Here is a 21,137-nt window from a genome sequence, read left to right on the forward strand (position 1 = left end):
TCTCCATTTCTCTGTATTACACCTAGCAACAGCACTCCCCCCACTTCCCTAGCACTCTGAACACCTCCCTCGTCTGCACCTTATTGCTCCCCACCAAACACAAGGGGACACTGTACCAACTCTCCTTCCTATTCCAATCACATACTCAAGCAAACAAGTTATTTGCTGCCTTCACAACAGGCACTGACAGCATTCTGTTATCACCTGATAGCAAATGTCAAGCATTGCACTCTTCTGCTGACTGCTTTCTCAGTTCACAGTCCAGTTATTTTCTTTCTTTGGAACACCTACCCATCTTGTTGACAACTTGCTACTTCTCACTCTGAGAAGGCACACTATATGAAAAAGTCCCACACGTATGCACATCCCTTTTCAATACCACTCACTAATTCTCTCCCTCTCTCTTCAGGAGAAGATGTCCCACAATGTAAAATAGGGGACTAAAACTGGGGGGAGGATCAGCAAGCATCCTGGCCTTCACTCAGATGTAGCAGACAGCCATGGATATCATTGGGCTATCCAGAGCAAAACACATCGGAGGTGGTAAGGCTGAAGACTATACTGAGCAGAGTGTCTGCCTGTTACTTGTACCCTTTGACCTCAAGCAATAGCACATTCAAGCAGCTTGGCAACTTTATGCTGCATAGTGATGTGTATCATCTGCCGCTGTCTAGGCTGTCAGTGCCATGCTAATTCTTGTCCTTTTCCCCTTTCTCTAGGTACTTCTCAAAACCTGGACCAGATCGAAAAGGATTCGGAGGAGGACAATCCTCTGGAAGCAGTACCGTCCTGTGCTCCATCGCTGCCAAGAACAAGCACGGAGATTGGTGATTTAGATAGGGAAGTAGAGGGGTCTGCACTCGATGAAGCACTTAGCACAAGTGAGCAAGAGCAGGGACTAGTGGAATGAACAGCTCAGGAGTCGGCTCACCAGAGGGCAAGGTTCAGCTCCATGCTCTATTGAGGAGGACAGAGATGCTGAATTCAGGGGCCCAGCCCTCAAAAGAAATCTGCTATTTGCACAGATGCAATTGTATGATGTATTGGAGTTGCTGTACCATTTCTGAAAGTCTGGAGGAGACTGCTTCCAGCTTGTGCGGCATTCTGTTGTAGGGCATTAGTAATCTGTAGTCTATCAGGGAGTGTGTGGGCACCTCAATGGATGCTGCAGCCAGGCCCTCACACCAGATGTCTGTGTTACCAGCTTTGGCAACTTCATTGGAAGCTCAAACTGCTGCCATTCAGATTCTGGGCTCCAACGTCTGTACCTCCTTGGATTGGCTGGTGGACTACATGAATAGGGACTTCAATCGTGTTGCATGATCTACTGCAGTCTGCCCTCTTGCAGATCAATAGGAGTAATGAATTGCAGACCCATTAGAGTGGCAGCAGTGCAACAGGAGTGGCACATATTCCCCTCTCTCAGGATGTCAGCTCCCTTTCCACCACTTCAATAGTGCCAGTCATGGTGACAGAAAGCCAGCTGGGCCAGACTGCCCTGGCAGAAGCCGAAGTGCTGCAGTCTGCAGCAAGGCCCTCTAAGGCTCGAGCTTGAAGAGGTCACTGACCATGAGCATCCAAAGGGTCCTTATTTGAGTAACCACCAGCTATACTGAATCTACTTGTAGGTCATAGGATTAGTAAAAACATTGTTTTAAGAAAAGCACTAAAAAATTCACCTTTTCTAATTTGTCACTTTTATCTGCAATGTGGTTTCAGAGGAAGTTTTGAGCCTCCTATGTCAGGCTGTCATATATATGATATTTGGCTCAATGATACTGAGGTACTGAGGACTATTAATGCGGAGGAGGATTGGAGAACATTTGAGGAGAATGAGTACATCAAGCAAAGCGATGGGCAATGAACTCATCCCTAGCATCTCTGGCTACAAGGTGGTGTGTTAGCCCTCCCTTCTCTGCTCGATTCTCGCTTTCACCTTAGTTTTCCTCATCAGATACGGGGAGGTCCTCTTGCTGGTCTTCCTCCACGCACAGTCCTCTCAGCATAGCCAGGTTGCAAAAGATGCAGCACACTGCCACAATGCAGGAGACTCTCTGTGGGTTGTACTGAAGCGAGATCTATCCAGGCACCTAACCGTTGCTTCAGGAGCCCAACTGATGATCATCCTGGTGGTCACATGGCTCTGGCTGTACCTCACCTCTGCATGTATGCTCGGGTGTCATAAGCCATATGTGGAGGGAGTAGTCTTGTCCCCTGGCAGCCATATTCTAACATTCCATGACAGGCAGAGGAGGGAGCGAATAGTTGAATGGTGCACAATGAAGCAATCGTGTCAGCTGCCTGGAAACCTGGCACAGACTTACATTATTCTGTGGCGGTGGTGATTAACCAGCTGTACATTCATTGATGAATTCCTTTCCTGTTAATCCAGCTCCTGGCTGCTTTTCTAGTGCCCTAACGGCTACGTGTACAGTCTATGACCCCCTGAACATGCAGGAAGCCAGCTACTGCTGCAAATCCCAGTCCACTCGCATTCAGATTGCTGCCATTCATTGGGAAACTAATGTAGTTGTTGGCCATGGCAAAGAGGGTATTGGTGACCTGCTTGTTGTATTTATGGACTGTAGGCTGACTGATTAAAGAAATGACCCCTGTTGCACCCTGGAAGGAGACTGAGGTAAAGAAATTAAGAGCGGTGGTGATTTTCACTGCCCTAAGCAAAGCGTGGGCAACTGGCCCAGCGGGCAGTTGGCCTTGTTGTAGGGGGCTGCAGATGTCTGCGACAGCCTATCTGGAATAGCGCAATCTCCTCAGGCAAATCCAGGAATGTGACTCTAGGCCTCTATACCCTATGAACTGGGTAAGGCCCTCTTCGAACAGCCTCCCTCGCGTATTGTCTCCTGAAAGGCCCAACTGCAGTTCCTTGCAGTTGAACCTCCTGTTGCTTCTCTTCGTGCAACCAAACAAAAGTTCCAAGAATGACACCCATCATAAACTGAGTGTTATTGAGAGCACGGGACAGAATAAATGTAGAAAAAGACAATCTCCAAGGCAAACTCTCCCGTTGAAATTGAAAAAATACTATAGCAAAACGCCATATACTTGCTGGTGAGTTCCCCTTTAAATACCATTTCCAATGACCCTTTGGAAACCAATTCCACTATGTTAGATGAGCAGGACTTCAGTCTTTAAATGTTATAATTGTATCGGAATCCTAATGACATCCTAGTATCCGAATTTGCATGAATTCATAAGGCTCCTGCCTGGGAGTGGGGGGGGAGGGGAAAAGAGAGTGAAAAACGGCAGATAAGCATCAACAAACAATATGAACAACTTTGGATCCAGTTGAGACTTTTTTCAGGAAGTCAACTTCAGAACAGGGGTGAGAAACTGTTAGTCAATTGTCTAAGCTACTTCTTAACAGGAAATTCTCATAAAACAAACATTTAAATAAGAGTAAACATGCATGTGCTTAAGCTGCAAATAAGATGCAATGGCAGACCAGTATTTTATGAAGACCTTGGGATTGAGGAAAGGCTGATAGGGAGCATCCTGACAGTGAAAACTGTATCTTAGGAACATTTTGGGAACCACAAGTTGCATGAGTAGAACCTAAACCTTGCTTGATGTGGAAGAACCTGTTCAATTTCTGCACTTGACAAGAGGTTGCCAATCATGGCTCCCACTGGTGCTACCAATTGGGAATCCTCTAAATGTTTGGAGTAAATGAATTGAACATCTTCTGATGATCTCCCAGATCCAAGTATCCAACAAGATTGTTCCCACTCAGCTGCAAAGTAAAGGCGGCATCTGCCCACCTAGAGTCAGGGTGGCAAAATTTATTGTTGGTGGCTGGCGGTCCACCTGAGGCCAAGAGGAACTTGTAGTGAGCACTGAACAGTTTCTGGTCCTGGTTTATGGCTAGTGTGCAGGGTTCTGGTACGTAAGCCAACATCCCAAAAAGGCTGTTGCTGTCTCTGCCTGGGCTTGTAGATGCAGTAACTAGGAAAATCTTTTGCTGCAGTCCCGTGAAAACATGAAAATGCACAGCCAATCCAGACACCAAAACATAATGTCCTTGGCTAAGGAATATGCACCTAATTTTAGCATGTCCAATGCAGCCTACAGCTACAGCAAGAAAGTCTGGAAAAGGTTCTCTAACAGGTCTAAAAAATAATCTTGAGAAGCCACAGCCACAGCCTTGAGTTTGGTTGTTTACTTAAATAAAAAACATGCTCAGAAGATTTAACAAGATAACTGCACAAAGATTGATCCCTGAGTTAAGATCCACCTATTAAGTAAGTCGAACTGACTGAATGATATGGGATTTACAACCTATGGAGGTCCTGCCATGGTCTGCTAAATACTAGGCACACCAAGTTGGCAGCAGGTGGTACGTACAGATCAGCTAAAACACAATGTACCCTGTAGATGCAGTTTACTCTGGCTGGTACTGGGGTTGTGTTCACAAGTCAATAAAAGGTTAAATTCATTGAAAGACTGACAAAGGTGACCTGTGTGACATCTGCAGCCATAGCTCTGCCCCGCCATAGTTGGTACCCCTGGGAAAGTATGTTCAGGCTCCGTCCATCTCTGGATTTGAAGAAGTCTAATAGTCATGCAGACACACCCAGTAATGGCTTAGGTAAGGTTGTAGTGTCCTCCTGGAGTTGCAGGGAGTGAACAGAAAGTATTCTTAAAGTGGAAGGAAGAGACCAGGATCTATAACAAAAGCTATGCCTGCATGGTCATTATCCAAAAAGGAACCAGAACCAACAGTTAATGGGTATTTCATACACAATTCAACCCATTTGTATGGTGACCTGGGGTCAACCATGTTCTTTTTAAATCTATTATGGGAGTCTGAGTACAAGTGGATACTGGGGCATCCTCAATCAATGTCAATTAGAAAACTAGGGACACAATATACAAATCAAGCAGCCAATGGGTTTTTCATGGCCACAAAATGCTGGCCAACACTGAATAATCTCTGAGTAACTGGTCAGTAACAATGTACCCTGGGCCCTATCTGTACACATGCCATCAAGTCCAACTGATATATCAGCCTGTTCAAGGTTAGAATGAGGCATCAATGCTATACCAGAGAACAAAAACATGTCCTCTGACTTGGAGACTTTCATCATTTTCAGTGAGATGGTGTCAGCTGATACCAAATCCATGCTAGATTGCTTGGTGCTGGCTGATGCAGAAACAAATGATGCCAATTTGCTGTGTGACTTCTGTTTTATTTTGTCTTCAAGATGGCCAGGAACAGATCAGGATGGTACATGGCAAGGACCAGACAGATTCAACATGAGTTTGTGTTGTGTTTCCATGGCAAGGCCTTCTTGTACTTTTCTCGCCTACCAACAATGTTAAATGCCCTTAACATGATGCTTGAACCCAAAACAGAAAGCTATGGTGCTACCGAGAAAGAACCCTTTCATGCAAGAAAAAAAAATCAATATTATGAAACAGGTAGCTCTGACAATGGATATCCTAGCAAAATCAATAACTAAACAGACAATGGCCACAATCAACATGAACCTCGTACGCATGCAAAAACAAGCAAGGGGAACACATAAATATTGGTCAATGTGGAGAATCTAATAAAAACATGGTGCAGTGTAAAGCAAATATGGTTCAAAGCAAATACATTTTCACAGGCAGAGAAAAGCAAACTAACCCTTTGGGTGTCACTCCACTCCTATACTGCACTGAATTTAGACGTTTACGGTAGTGTAGTGGATATGTTACACAGGCCTGGACTAAAAATTCCGAGAAATAAAAACAGAAAATGCTGGAAATACTCAGTAAGTCAGGCAGCATCTGTGGAGAAAGAAATGGAGTTAACGTTTCCGGTCGATGACCTTTTGTCAGAACTGGAAGAAATTAAATATTTAACAGTTTTTAAGCAAGTACAGAGCCAGGCAAAAGGTTTGGGGGGGGGGGGGGGGGGGGGGGGGGTGGAGTTGGGGGAGGAGGAAAGGGAAGGGAGGACAGAACAAAAAGGGAGGGTCTGTGATAGGGTGGAGGGCAGGGGTGATTAAATGACAAAAGGGATGATGGTGCAATGCAAGGAGGGTGGTAATGGGAAAAGTAAAAGAGACAAATGATAGGGACACAGGAGTTGTAAATGGCAACAGCACCTGCTGTCCGAAAAAAAATGGGAAAAGGTTATGATCTGAAGTTATTGAAATCAATGTTGAGTCTGGAAGGTTGTAAAGTGTCTAATCGAAAGATGACGTGCTGTTCCTCGAGCTTACGTTCAGCTTCATTGGAACAGTGTAGGATGCCGAGGACAGAGAGGTCAGAGTGGGAGTGGGACAGAGAATTAAAATGGCAAGTGCCCGGAAGCTCAAAGTCATGCTTGCGGACTGAACGGAGGTGTTCAGCAAAGCAATCACCCGATCTGCGTTTGGGTGCCCTCCCTCACCTCTTTTTCCAGTACAATGATGACTGTATTGGTGCAGTTACCTGCTCTCACCCCGAACTGGAAAATTTTATCAACATTGCTTCCAATTTCAACCCTTTCCTCATCTTCAACATGGTCCATCTTCCACTCTTCCCTTCCCTTCCTCGGCTTCTCTATTTCCATTTCTGGGGATAGGCTGTCAAACAATATCTATTATAAGCCCACCGACTCCCATAGCTACCTTGATTACACTTCCTCCCGGCCCGCTTCCTGTAAGGATTCTATTCAATTCTCCCAGTTTCTCAGTCTCCTTCGCATTTGTTCTGACGATGCTACCTTCCACACCAGATAGATAGGGGTTTAAACTAATAAGAGGGGGGAGGGTTTTGGTAAGGGTAAATTTATAAGTCTAAAGAGAAAAGTCAAGGCTGTAGAGCAGAGTAGCGATTTGGGTAAAAACAAGCAGAGCGTGTCAGGAAGGTACAGAGGGGGTTATATTGGATAACCCTCGAAACCAAACATGCAGGTCGCGGTGCGCGATGAACCCGTACCTGGTCATTGAGATGCAGGCAGCATGTAACATTCGTGCTGCCTGGTGATTTCAGTGATTGCTGTATGCAGCCAGGCCTACCTGCACTATTGAGTGGCTGCTCACCAGCAGGGGGCCCAGATATTGTAAGTGGCTAGCACCACTTAAAGGCAGCCCGCACCTCTTAAACGGAAGGTGTATTGTGGCTGGAGGAAGTCAATTGGGAAGTGAATCTGTGGTGCAATATAGTGCAGCATGGAGATGATCGGAACTTTGGAATTTTTAACGAGCAACAGCTAGGCTGCTCAACTTTTATAGGACTCTGATATCTGCACAATAAGATATGGGTCTGCACAAAGTATGAACAGAGGTCAGGCATCGAACACATAAAACACAGTTGCAGGTCCCATCCCTATGTTTACAAACTGTTGAGTTATTTTAAAGCATTAAATAAAGGTTGCGCACTACTAAATCCCACATCTTCCAATCTGCACGCAAGACCCACCGATCTAAGTTTGTACCAGGCCTTCGAGAGAGCGTGCATCAAGGTTCTCTGATGATGCACTAAAGGCCTTGGTGCAAGAGGTGGTCAGAAGCAGGGGTATCCTATGTCTGCAGGGGGGGGCAAGAGGCCCTCCAAACATATGCTGCCAAGGCAGTAGAGAACAAATTCAATGCCAGACGACATAGTACCACGAACATGGATGCAGTGCAGGAAGAAGTTCAATGCTTTGACATGAGTGGTCAAGGTGAGTGAGGTCAACCGTCAAGTGGCATCTCCTACAAACTGCACCACTAGCCGCATCCACTGCTCCACGCACTACATTCCCCCCCCCCCCCATCACCCACCTATCAACAAAGTCTTTCAATCAGTATTCAATTCTTCCAATCAGATGCTTCCTCTCACCCTCACACATTACCAGTGTTGCAAGCCACACACACCCACAAATCACAGGTCACACACACTGGCAGCTATTCAACCATGACAGCCACATCACCCAAAGATTTTGCAGGACACTCACCAACACACGTCCCGCTTTCTTGCGGGAGAAGGGGCACATAACAGGAGGCAGCGGCTCCATGAAACATGAACCTGCTGTCCTCTCTCAGGATGACAGCATTCCTGTCCCACCCCTGCCACTCCCCTTACTGTTGTCTGACGGTTAGCCAGCTTACTCCCTGTAGAGTACTGAAACTTTATTTTAGGAACATAGGAAGAGGAGTAGGCCATTTAGCCCCTCGAGCCTGTTTTTTTCATTCGTTCATGGGATGTTGGCGTCGCTGGCAAGGCCAGCATTTATTGCCCATCCCTAATTGCCCTTTCTACCATTCAATGAGATCATGGCTGATCGTGGCTATACTCCATATACCCGCCTTAGCCCCATACCCCTTAATAGCTTTGGTTAACAAAAATCTATCAATTTCAGATTTTAAATTAACAATTGAGCTAGCATCAACTGCTGTTGATGGAAGAGTATTCCAAAGTTCTACCACCCTTTGCGTGTAGAAGAGTTTCCTAACTTCAATCCTGCTAGGCCTGGCTTTAATTTTTAGGCTATGTTTTCCTAGTCCTAGTATCCAAGTGTAGGAGACCTCCAAAAACAGGTACAAATACATCAGCAGCCAGGAACAATAATTCAGCAACTAACCTGTAACTCCTGCATGATCCCTTTAAAAATAGCGCTGGTTGTGGGGGGTGGGGGCCCTCCATGCTGTTTAAGACCTGTTCAGCTGTGCGAGGTTAAGATAATATGTTGGCTGGAGGTTTCAAAATTGCTTTTGCCCCTTTAAATCAGCGTTGCACACGGATCTGCCACATATTCTCCCTACTTTACTTGGTGCCGGCGTTCATTATTTGTGTGCGCGCAAACGCCTTTAACAATGTGGCGTCTGGTGCATTCACACTAGAAGTGTGTGCGCGCGCATCCTGGACATCATTTTGGGTCCTTAGGAGGCGGCGTAGCACCTACAAAATGGGCTTTGCACGGCCCAATTTAGCCCCCAACAAGCTTGACAAAGGTAATAGGGCATTACTGACTAAGTCACATTAGGGGAAAACAGTAAAAAGTTAAAATTAAAGGTGCTATATCTGAACGCATGAACCAATCGTAACAAGATAAATAAATTAATGGCACAGAGATAAATGGGTTTGATCTAGTAGCCATTTCTGAGACACGGATGCAGGGTGACCAAGGTTGGGAACTAAATATTACAGGGGACTTGACTTTTAGAAAAGATAAGCAAAATGGAAAAGGAGGGAGGTAGCCCTGATAATAAAGGATGAGATAAAGGCAGTAGTAAGAAACAATCTTTGCTCAGAAAATCAGGAAGTAGCATCAGTACGGGCGGAGCTAAGAAATAACAAGGGGCAGAAAACACTGGTGGGAGTAGTTTATAGGCCCCCTAACAGTAATAGTGTTGGACAGAGTATCAATCAGGAAATTAGAGGGGCATGTAACAAGGATAATGCAATAATGCTAGGGGACTTTAATCTTCACATAGACGGCAAACCAAATTAGCAAAAGTAGTTTGGAGGACGAGTTCATGGAAGGGATTCAAGACAGTTTTCTAGAACAATATGTTGAGGAACCAACTAGGGAACAGGCTATTTTAGATCTAGTATTGTGTAATGAGGCAGGGTTAATTATTAATCTTATAGCAAAGGATCCCCTGGGAGAGAATGATTAAAAAAAAAGTAGAATTTCATATTGAGTTTGAGAGTGATGTCGTTAAGTCCGAAACTAGGGTCTTAAAATTAAACAAAGCCGATTTCATAGGTATGAGGGGCAAGTTGGCTAAGGTAGATTGGACGTAGTAAAAGGGCATTTAGAAAATCATAATAGGATTAGGCAGAGTTAATGTGGTTTTATGAAAGGGAAAATCACATTTGACAAATCTATTAGAGTCTTTTGAGGGTATGACTAGCAGGGTAGATATGGAGGAACCAGTGGATGTAATATATTTGGATTTTCAAAAGTCATTCGATAAGGTGCCACACAAGAGGTTATTACACAAGATTAGGGTTCATGGGATTGGGGGTAATATATTAGCATGGATTGAGGATTGGTTAATGGACAGAAAAGAGAGTAGGAATAAACGGGTCATTTTCAGGTTGGCAGGTGATAGTTAGTGGGGTGCTACAAGGATCAGCTGCTTGGACCTCAGCTGTTTACAATATATATCAATGATTTAGATGAGGGGACCGAGGGTAATGTATCCAAGTTTGCTGATGATACAAATCTAGGTGGGAAAGTAAGTTGTGGGGATGCAAAGAGGCTGCAAAGGGATACAGACAGGTTAAGTGAGTGGGCGAGAAGGTGGCAGATGGAGTATAATGTGGGGAAATGTGAAATTATCTACTTTTGTAGGAAGAATAGGAAAGCAGAATAGTTTTTAAAAAGTGAGAGACTAAGAAATGTTGGTATTCAGAGGGATTTGGGTGTCCTTGTACACGAATCACAGAAAGTTAACATGCAATTAGGAAGGCAAATGGTATGTTAACCTTTATTGCAAGGGGGTTGGAGTATAAGAGTAAGGAGGTCTTGCTGCAATTATATAGGGCTCTGGTGAGACCACACCTGGAGTACTGTGTACAGTTTTGGTCTCCTTACCTAAGGAAGGATATACTTGCCTTAGAGATGGTGCAACAAAGGTTCATTAGATTTATTCCTGGGATGAGATGGTTGTCCTGTGAGGAGCGATTGAGTAGAATGGGCCTATATTCTCTGGAGTTTAGAAGAATGAGAGGCGATCTCATTGAAATGTATAAAATTCTTAGCGGGCTTGACAGGGTAGATGCTGAGAGGCTGTTTCCCCAGCTAGAGTGTCTAGAACTAGGGGTCATAGTCACAAGATAAGGGGCCGGCCATTTAGGACCGAGATGAGGAAACGTTTCCTCACTCAGAGGGTTGTGAATCTTTGGAATTCTCTATCCCAAAGGGCTGAGGATGCTCAGTCGTTGAGTATATTCAAGGCTGAGATCAATAGATTTTTGGACACTAAGGGAATCAAGGGATATGGGGATAGGGTGGGAAAGTGGAGTTGAGGTAGAAGATCAGCCATGGTCTTATTAAATGGAGGAGCAGGCTCGAGGGGCCGTATGGCCTACTCCTACTTCTTATGTTCTTATGTTCCCATATGTCTTTCTTTTTCCTCAACCGAAGATTCCCCTCCACTGTAATTGACAGGGCCCTCAACCGTGTTCGTCCCATTTCCTGTGTCTGCCTTCACCCCTTCCCCTCCTTCCCAGAACCACAACAGGGTCCCTCTTGTTCTCACCTTCCACCCCACCAGCCTCCACATTCAATGGATCATCCTCCATCATTTCTGTCACCTCCAGCAAAATGCCACCACCAAACACATCTTCCCCCTCCTCACCCCTTTCAGCATTCAGAAGGGACCATTCTTTCCTCAACACCCTGGTCCACTCTTCCATCAGGATTCTCAGTGATCTCAGGTTGGTCAGTGTAGGCTGGAGCCCTCCCTCCCCACGGCACCTTCCCATGCAAGTGCAGGAGATGCAACACCTGCCCTTTCACCTCTTCCCATCAGGGGCCCCAAACACTCCTTCCAGGTGGTACAGCAATTTACTTGTACTTCTTTCAAGTTAGTATGCTCATGATGCAGTCTCCTCTACACTGGGGAGATCAAATGCAGATTGGGTGATCGATTTGCTGAACACCTCCATTCAGTCAGTGTGACCCTGAGCTTCCAGTCACTTATCATTTTAATTCACCATCCCACTACCACTCTGACCTCTCTGTCCTCGGCCTCCTACACTGTTCCAATGAAGCTCAACGGAAACTCGAGGAACAGCACCTTATCTTTCGATTAGGCACTTTAAAACCTTCCTGACTCATTGATTTCAATAACTTCAGGTCATAACCACTGCTCCCATTTTTTCGAACAGCAGGTGCTGGTAATAATTCTGTTGTTGCCATTTACAGTTCCTCTAGAATCATCTTTTGTTTCTTTACTTGTCCCTTTACCACCCTCCTTGCCTTGCACCATCATCCCTCTTGTCCTTTAATCACTCCTACCCTCCACCCTATCACAGACCTCTGTCCTCCCCTCCCCTTCTTTCCCCCACCGCCCCCACCCCGACAAACTTTGCCTGGCTCTGTACTTGCTTAAAAACTGTTAAATTTTTTATTTCTTCCAGTTCTGACGAAAGGTCACCCAACTAAACGTTAACTCAGTTTCTTTCACCACAGATGCTGCCTGACTTGCTGAGTATTTCCAGCATTTTCTGTTTTTATTTCAGATTTCCAGCATCTACAGTATATTGCTTTTAAAATATTCCAGAGAATGTGAGTTCAAATCCGACCATGGCAGTTTAAGAATCTAAATTCTCCTTTTTTTTTATTCGTTCATGGGATGTGGGCGTCGCTGGAGAGGCCGGCATTTATTGTCCATCCCTAATTGACCTCGAGAAGGTGATGGTGAGCCACCTTCTTGGACCGCTGCAGTCCGTGTGGTGACGGTTCTCCCACAGTGCTGTTAGGAAGGGAGTTCCAGGATTTTGATCCAGCGACAATGAAGGAACGGCGATATATTTCCAAGCCGGGATGGTGTGTGACTTGGAGGGGAACGTGCAGGTGGTGTTGTTTGCACGTGCCTGCTGCTCTTGTCCTTCCAGGTGGTAGAGGTCGCGGGTTTGGGGGGTGCGGTCAAAGAAGCCTTGGCGAGTTGCTGCAGTGCATCCTGTGGATGGTACACACTGCAGCCACTGTGCGCCGGTGGTGAAAGGAGTGAATGTTTAGGGTGGTGGATGGGGTGCCAATCAAGCGGGCTGCTTTATCTTGGATGGTGTCGAGCTTCTTGAGTGTTGCTGGAGCTGCACTCATCCAAGCAAGTGGAGAGTATTCCATCACACTCCTGACATGTGACTTGTAGATGGTGGAAAGGCTTTGGGGAGTCAGGAGGTGAGTCACTCGCCGCAGAATACCCAGCCTCTGACCTGCTCTCATAGCCACAGTATTTATATGGCTGGTCCAGTTAAGTTTCTGGTCAATGGTGGGGGATTCGGCGATGGTAATGCCATTGAATGTCAAGGGGAGGTGATTAGACTCTCTTGTTGGAGATGGTCATTGCCTGGCACTTATCTGGCGTGAATGTTACTTGCCACTTATGAGCCCAAGCCTGGATGTTGTCCAGGTCTTGCTGCATTCGGGCTCGGACTGCTTCATTATTTGAGGGGTTGCGAACGGAACGGAACACTGCAATCATCAGCGAACATTCCCATTTCTGACCTTATGATGGAGGGAAGGTCATTGATGAAGCAGCTGAAGATGGTTGGGGCCTAGGACACTGCCCTGAGGAACTCCTGCAGCAATGTCCTGGGGCTGAGATGATTGGCCTCCAACAACCACTGCCATCTTCCTTTGTGCTAGGTATGACTCCAGCCACTGGAGAGTTTTCCCCCTGATTCCCATTGACTTCAATTTTATTAGGGCTCCTTGGTGCCACACTCGGTCAAATGCTGCCTTGATGTCAAGGGCAGTCACTCTCACCTCACCTCTGGAATTCAGCTCTTTTGTCCATGTCTGCAATGAGGTCTGCAGCCGAATGGTCCTGACGGAACCCAAACTGAGCATCGGTGAGCAGGTTATTGGTGAGCAAGTGCCACTTGATCGCACTGTCGACGACACCTTCCATCACTTTGCTGATGATTGAGAGTAGACTGATGGGGCAGTAATTGGCCGGATTGGATTTGTCCTGCTTTTTGTGGACAGGACAAACCTGGGCAATTTTTCACATTGTCGGGTAGATGCCAGTGTTGTAGCTGTACTGGAACAGCTTGGCTAGAGGCGCAGCTAGTTCTGGAGCACAAGTCTTCAGCACTACAGCTGGGATGTTGTCGGGGCCCGTAGCCTTTGCTGTATCCAGTGCACTCAGCCGTTTCTTGATATCACGTGGAGTAAATCGAATTGCCTGAAGACTGGCTTCTGTGATGGTGGGGATATCGGGAAGAGGCCGAGATGGATCATCCACTCGGCACTTCTGGCTGAAGATGGTTGCAAATGCTTCAGCCTTGTCTTTCGCACTCACGTGCTGGACTCCGCCATCATTGAGGATGGGGATGTTTGCAGAGCCTCCTCCTCCCATTAGTTGTTTAATTGTCCACCACCATTCACAACTGGATGTGGCAGGACTGCAGAGCTTTGATCTGATCCATTGGTTGTGGAATTGCTTAGCTCCGTCTATAGCATGTTGCTTCCGCTGTTTAGCATGCATGTAGTCCTGAGTTGTAGCTTCACCAGGTTGGCACCTCATTTTTAAGTACGCCTGATGCTGCTCCTGGCATGCTCTTCTACACTCCTCATTGAGCCAGAGTTGATCCCCTGGCTTGTTGGTAATGGTAGAGTGAGGAATATGCCGGGCCATGAGGTTACAGATTGTGCTGGAATACAATTCTGCTGCTGCCCCACAGTGCCTCATGAATGCCAAGTTTTGAGCTGCTAGATCTGTTCTGAATCTATCCCATTTAGCACGGTGGTAGTGCCACACAACACGTTGGATGGGGTCCTCAGTCCGAAGATGGGACTTTGTCTCCACGAGGACTGTGCGGCGGTCACTCCTACCAATACTGTCATGGACAGATGCATTTGCGACAGGTAGATTGGTGAGGACGAGGTCAAGTAAGTTTTTCCCTCGTGTTGGTTCGCTCGCCACCTGCCGCAGGCCCCGTCTGGCAGCTTTGTCCTTCAGGACTCGGCCAGCTCGGTCAGTAGTGGTGCAACCAAGGCACTCTTGGTGATGGACATTGAAGTCCCCCACCCAGAGTACGTTTTGTGCCCTGGCTACCCTCAGTGCTTCCTCCAAGTGGTGCTGAACATGGAGGAGGACTGATTCATCAGCTGAGGGAGGGTGGTAGGTGGTAATCAGCAGGAGGTTTCCTTGCCCATGTCTGACCTGATGCCATGAGATTTCATGGGGTCCAGAGTCAATGTTGAGGACTCCCAGGGCCACTCCCTCCTGACTGTATATCACTGTACCGCCACCTCTGGTGGGTCTGCCCTACCGGTGGGACAGGACATACCCAGGGATTGTGATGGAAGAGTCTGGGATGTTGGCTGAAAGGTATGATTCTGTGACTATGGCTGTGTCAGGCTGTTGCTTGACTAGTCTGTGGGACAGCTCTCCCAATTTTGGCACAAGTCCCCAGATGTTAGTGAGAAGGACTTTGCAAGGTCGACTGGGCTTGGTTTGCCGTTGTCGTGTCCGGTGTCTAGTGGTCCAATGCCGGGTGGTCCGTCCGGTTTTATTCTTATGACTTTTCGTAACGAGATTTTACAACTGAGTGGCTTGCTAGGCCATTTCAGAGGGCAATTAAGAATCAACCACAATGCTGTGGGTCTGGAGTCACATACAGGCCAGACCGGGTAAGGACGGCAGGTTTCCTTCCCTAAAGTGCATTCGTGAACCAGATGGGTTTTTACAACAATCCGGTAGATTCATGGCCACCATTACTGATACTAGTATTTTAATTCCAGATTTTTATTTAATTAATTGAATTGAATTAATTGAATTTAAATTCGCCAGCTGCCGTGGCGGGATTTGAACTCATGACTCCGGATTTTTAGTCCAGGCCTCTGGATTATTAGTCCAGTAACATAACCACTATGCTACCGTACCCTTGAATGAGAAAAGACTGGTATCAGTAAAAGTGACACTGAAGCTATTGGATTGACGTAAAAACCCAACTGGTTCACTAATATCCTTTAGGGAAGGAAACCTGCCATAGTTACCCAGTCTGACTTACATGTGACACACCAATGTGGTTGACTCTCAACTGCTCGCTGAAGTGGCCTGGCAAGCGAGCAGTTGCAACTACGGATTGGCTTTAATAAATGTTGGCCTTGCCAGCGATGCCCACATTCCAAGAATAAATATTTTTTCAAGATTGGGAAATGTCTTAATGGGGCATTGCCCGTTTTGATTCTCCACATCAAATAGAGAGAGGTGTTGGCTAGACATTTGCAAAGATGATGAGTAGCCACCACACTAAAGAGATGGGCAAAGTACAACTTTGGCTAGACACGTGGGAAAATGTTGCAGGTATTATCGTGATGTGGGAAGACTCATCTGTGAATCTAGTGCACTCTACCAACCATCTTGAACAATGGGCTAACCAGTGGCTAACCAGCAGTGAGTTCCAACCACTACCCCACCACCCAACCCCCAAAGTGTGCTATTATGACTATGCATGGCTCAGGGGGATCTTGAAGGTACATATCAGAGGTTACAAGAGGCATTTAATCAAGTTGTTGACTCGTATCGTTATCAGACGGTCCTGGTAGATGTAAACGGTCTGAAAACAGGCTTTGGGACCACGCTGAGAAGTACAATAAGCAAAGTCCTATTGCAGATTAAACTTGTGGTGCATAAGATGTGTCCAAACAATTCGCTTTTATGGTTTAGAATTCCTAGGCACGCAAAGGAGGAATTTCCTCCAACCCCTATGTCAAGTCCAGGACTAAGCTTTGGGGCGGATTGGTGGCAAAAGGGAGAAGCAGTTATGGGGAGGGAGGCCTCCAGCCTACACTGACCAACCTGAAATCACAGAATCCTGAACAGAATGTTAGCCGATGGCCAAAGTCTCTCACACAAGGACATCAAATTAAGCAGTTGCTGATGAGCAAGCATGGTATGCAGCACTGAATTTGGACTTCACAGTATCATCGTAGGTACAGCACAGGAGGAGGCCATTCGGCCCATCATGCCTGTACCAGCTCTTTGAAAGAGCTAGCGAATTAGTCCCATTCCCCTGCTCTTTCCCCATAGCCCTGTAAATTTTTTTCCCTTCAAGTATTTGTCCAATTCTATTTTGAAAGTTACTATTGAATCTGCTTCCACCATTCTTTCAAGCAGTGCATTCCAGATCATTACAACTTGCTGCATAAAAAAAAAGTTCCCTCATGTCGTCTCTGGCTCTTTTGTGCCCTCTGGTTACCGACCCCTCTGCCACTAGAAACAGTTTCTCCTTATTTACTCTGTCAAAACCGTTCATGATTTTGAACACCTCTATCAAATCTCTCCTTAACCTTCTCTGTTCTATGGAGAACAAGCCCAGCCTCGCCAGTCACTCCACATAACTGAAGTGTCTCATTCCTGGTACCATTCTAGTAAATCTATTCTGCAACATCTGTGACATCCTGGGACAATGCATGTTACCCAGTGTAGATCCTCCACCATACTGAAGGAACATGTCAGTTGTAAAGCTGATCAACAAACTGAGGCTTTGTGATGACAGCTATTGAAAAGCTCTACCTGGAGGCCAGTTATGAAAATATGGACTTGTATATACAGGGCTCAATGCCCACTATGATTGGTTTACAGAGAAGCAAGCATCTGCTCCTGAAGCTGCGCATCTCAGACTGGTGAAACATCATTCACAGGAGAATGGTGTGTGTCTATATTATAATGTGCTATGTACTTACATATTTTATGGCCAGTTTTGCTGCTCACCATGCTATTTGTGAGGAGCTTCTGGTACCTGTTATCCAACATAGAGGACTGAAACCAGTGTTTGTTCATTGTCTTTCCTCCTGGTTGGAGAGTTGAGGTAACCGGTATCCATCCAGAATAAATGTCTGGTGATGGAAGATTGCAACCAAATCATCCCAATGTGGTACACTTGATAAAGCAATGCCTGAACTAGGCAGGTATGTAATAATCTAGAGGACTATCGATGATTTTGACCAGCTTGCCTGGCTCAGTAATGGATCCTGGAGGGGTTAACCTATCACTGAGAGCTGTAATGTTTCCCACTCAGCTCCAGATAATCTTGAAAGCTTTTGCCCTAACATGTACTGTGGTCCTAACTGGATAATCAGTAGGAAGCTACACAGTAAATGCAAAGCCTTTGGTTGGGACATCTAAGGGACATCGTTCCTATAAGGTAGTGAGGTAAGATAGGCACTATTCATATTCAGGAAATCATAGGGCCTTGATTAACAAAGCTAAAATGGTGTTACCAGAAACAAAGATTATCTACCTCAGAGGGTTTCCTTCACTGTTTGAAAGTCATCTTGCACACGCAGTTGGAGAGATCCAGAACATAATAGACAGCTTCCCATAAAATATTTTAACATTATAATGCCTTCACACTGGCGTATCTGTTTCTGGAATGTTCAGCTTAATCGGATGCTCCTATATTTTAGGGGTCTTGACAACATTGGAATGCTTATGTGAATGGTGGCCTATTTGTTACCAGTTGTGTCCTCCATATATATATATTGCAAATATATCTATTAAGAAAATCTAAATTCAGAATAATGCATTACTGTAATAGTATGCAAAGTGAGTTTATAGCACTTAAAGCAGTGATCAAAAACACATTTACTAAACCTCTGTACTACTCCCCATACATTATAGCAGTAGGGTTACCAGATTTCAATATTGTAACCACAATTAAAAATAACTTTCAATATACTAACTGGTATTAAATTAAGCCCTGAACTAAATCAATTCACTTAAGTCCATGTATGATTGGATAATATTTCATCATAATATTTATTACAAGATTATATATTTATCCTTCAATCGGGAACAAATATTAAGAAAGGTAGCTCAGCTTACTGTAGACTTGATCGATTGTATATGGTATATAAACAGTCCCATCCCTTGAACGAGGCCACAAGCAGGATCTGGGGCCAAGTAAACATTTCAAGGCATTTTTGGAAGTTCCAGTTGCAATATCTCCATACTTAATGTCTTCCCCTAAAATAAGAAAACAGCTCCAAATACTAAAAATATAAAATAGAAATGTGAAGTTCAGTAGATTCACCCAAGTTCTGAAGTAGAAACTAGATTTTCATGAGATCACATACATCTACGTATGAAATTTATCCATCATCCAAAACAATGACAATCTGAGACACAATTTGGCCGATGCCTCCAAAATAGCAAGAATAATACATTGGCAATTTGACAGAAGTCAAATATTAAAATTCTGCTTTCTTTTAAAATGCAGAATTATGATTTGATAGAGTAAAATTTGTTCAGGAAAAAATTAAAAGCAAAAGCAATCTCATTCAAAACTGAAAACATGCAACAAAGTAATTCTTGCTTCCATTTAACAAATTCTAAGAGGTAATTCTTGGGTAGTTCGATAGAGGCATTCTATTTCCCACCGTGAGCTTGTCCCATATTATATTTGCAAATTTTTTTAACCACAATCTAACTCTAAAGTATTACTGGATTTTAAAAAAATAAACATGAGACTTCATATAAAATAGGCTACTTTGAATAATTAGGTTCAACGATTTCTTCCTCAATTTCATGATTTGTCATTTGTGTCATTTTCCACCTGATCATTGGCCCAGATATTGATGCAAAAACGGGTACCGAGCACGGGGAGGGGAGGAATTACGTGCGCAAAACCTGGAAGAAAATTTAGTGAGTCGGAATGCGCGATTTCAACTGGATTACCTAATTAAATTTTCCCTTCCAGGTTTCGCGTCTTAAAACTGCAGACGTGATATGCACCCACATGATGCAATCGCAACTCGACTATTTAAAGGGCCAATGCAAAAATGGAATTTGGAGGAGCAAGGAGGTTTTGGAAAGAGTCGGTGAGAGTTAGTGAACATAGATTCAACGCAAGCAAGGCCAGCACCCAAATTTAATGATGCTCCCCTTGATTTACTGCTGGGTAAAGTTAGAAGCAGGAGAGAGATTATTTTCCCCAGCAATGGGAGGAAGAAACCTGCTGCTCTCACCAAAAAGGCATGGCTGGAGGTGGCTGAGGAGGTGAGCAGCAGGAGCATTGTGCCCCGGTCTTAAATGCAGTGCAGGAAGCGGTTTAATTGGCCTAACCAGGTCAGGAAAAGTGAGTACAGTTGCTGATTCACCTACATACTGTGGTGTACAACTCCCCCTTCCTCACTCTGTCTTACCATGCATATGCCATCACATCACTACTCACACCCATTTAAGTTTCAACAGCACCCATCCTTCACTTTCTATGCACTTCCTCACCTCCCCATTTTTCCATCCACCACTACCACACACCTCAATCCATATGCAATGTGATGCATCTTTCTGGTAGTCACCCTCACTGAATGCATTGTATCCATCGGGTGAATACATGACCTTCAGTCACTCATAGGTCTGTTCTTTTGCCCCTTGTAGGAGGAGAGCGCAAAATGCAAGGGACAGACAGAGACAGAGAGAGAAGGTGGCTCACCATAAATTGTGCAGCTCACAAGAGGTCATGAAGATAAGTGGCACATCTATGTCCGTCAATTGGAGCTGGAGAGAATGGGACCTCGCAGATACCCAGTGACAGAATTAAAAATATCTCCGACATGCATGCTGACTTTATTTCATCAATGACTGAACTATAAGAAGCCCGAGTATGGTGACTGTCAAGATTGTTACATTGTCAGGACTAATTCATATCCATTTTTTTTATCTTCTAAGGCCTTCACACTTAGTGCAACAGTCTGTGGCCATGCCTGATGACAATTCCTCAGAGTACCTCCTCCATTCTGACGGTGCACCGTCACAGGATGTACAGCCACATACCAGTGCAAATACTCAGACTTCGCTGCATCCAGTTAGACAGTTAATTGGGTTTTCACCTGGTGATTTCCAACTCACAAGTGAACACGAGCAGACACTGGTGGCAAGGCCAGCTGCGGAAAGTCCTCTTCGGTGGGGGGGTGGGAGCGCACTCCTAACTAAACTCTGCTCAGCTGGACACAGATGCTAAACCCTGGGGGTCATCGTTGAGTGAGAACGATCGAGGTACAGCAACAACTTTGCGAGGTACTGGCAGACGTGCCATGCACACTCTCCACAATAATGGAGAGGATGAAGGAGTCCAGCTCCTACAGTAGTGGATTGGAGTCGCAGGTAATTGATAGAACGTCTGCCTTGGAGAGAGTGGCCGCCTCTGTAGAGCTTCAAACAATGTTCTTAAATGAGTCTATGCTGACCATGACCACGGCCGTGCAGGAGATGTCTGCTGCATTAAACAGGATGGCAGATACCTTATCCATGCCCTTACAATGCATCACTGATCTGCACCAAGCTGTTCTCCAGCAGAGAGGTAGGAGTGATGTGGTGCTGGCCCAGGAGAGGGTTGATGGCAAAAGGGGACATGGAGATGGAAACTCCACTCAAAGCGCTCCCATGTCTCACCCATTGCTCCCCCCCAACCAGTACCCGACATGTTGCCTCGTCTTCCAATGGCCAAGTCTGCCTTTGCACATGTGCAGGTGG

At 45.4% G+C, this 21,137-nt stretch overlaps 1 protein-coding gene across 1 annotated transcript in view; it reads right to left on the minus strand.

Moving 5' to 3' along the window:
• LOC137328125 (low choriolytic enzyme-like) overlaps positions 1–21,137 on the minus strand; it is a 193,366-nt gene that overhangs the window by 114,345 nt on the left and 57,884 nt on the right. Inside the window, exon 5 of the mRNA XM_067994304.1 lies at positions 18,489–18,629. Within this exon, the coding sequence (XP_067850405.1) occupies positions 18,489–18,629 (141 nt within the window). The remainder of the gene's footprint in view (positions 1–18,488; positions 18,630–21,137) is intronic.

The sequence above is a fragment of the Heptranchias perlo genome, chromosome 12 (assembly GCF_035084215.1).
Source record: "Heptranchias perlo isolate sHepPer1 chromosome 12, sHepPer1.hap1, whole genome shotgun sequence".
Classification (NCBI taxonomy): Eukaryota; Metazoa; Chordata; class Chondrichthyes; order Hexanchiformes; family Hexanchidae; genus Heptranchias; species Heptranchias perlo.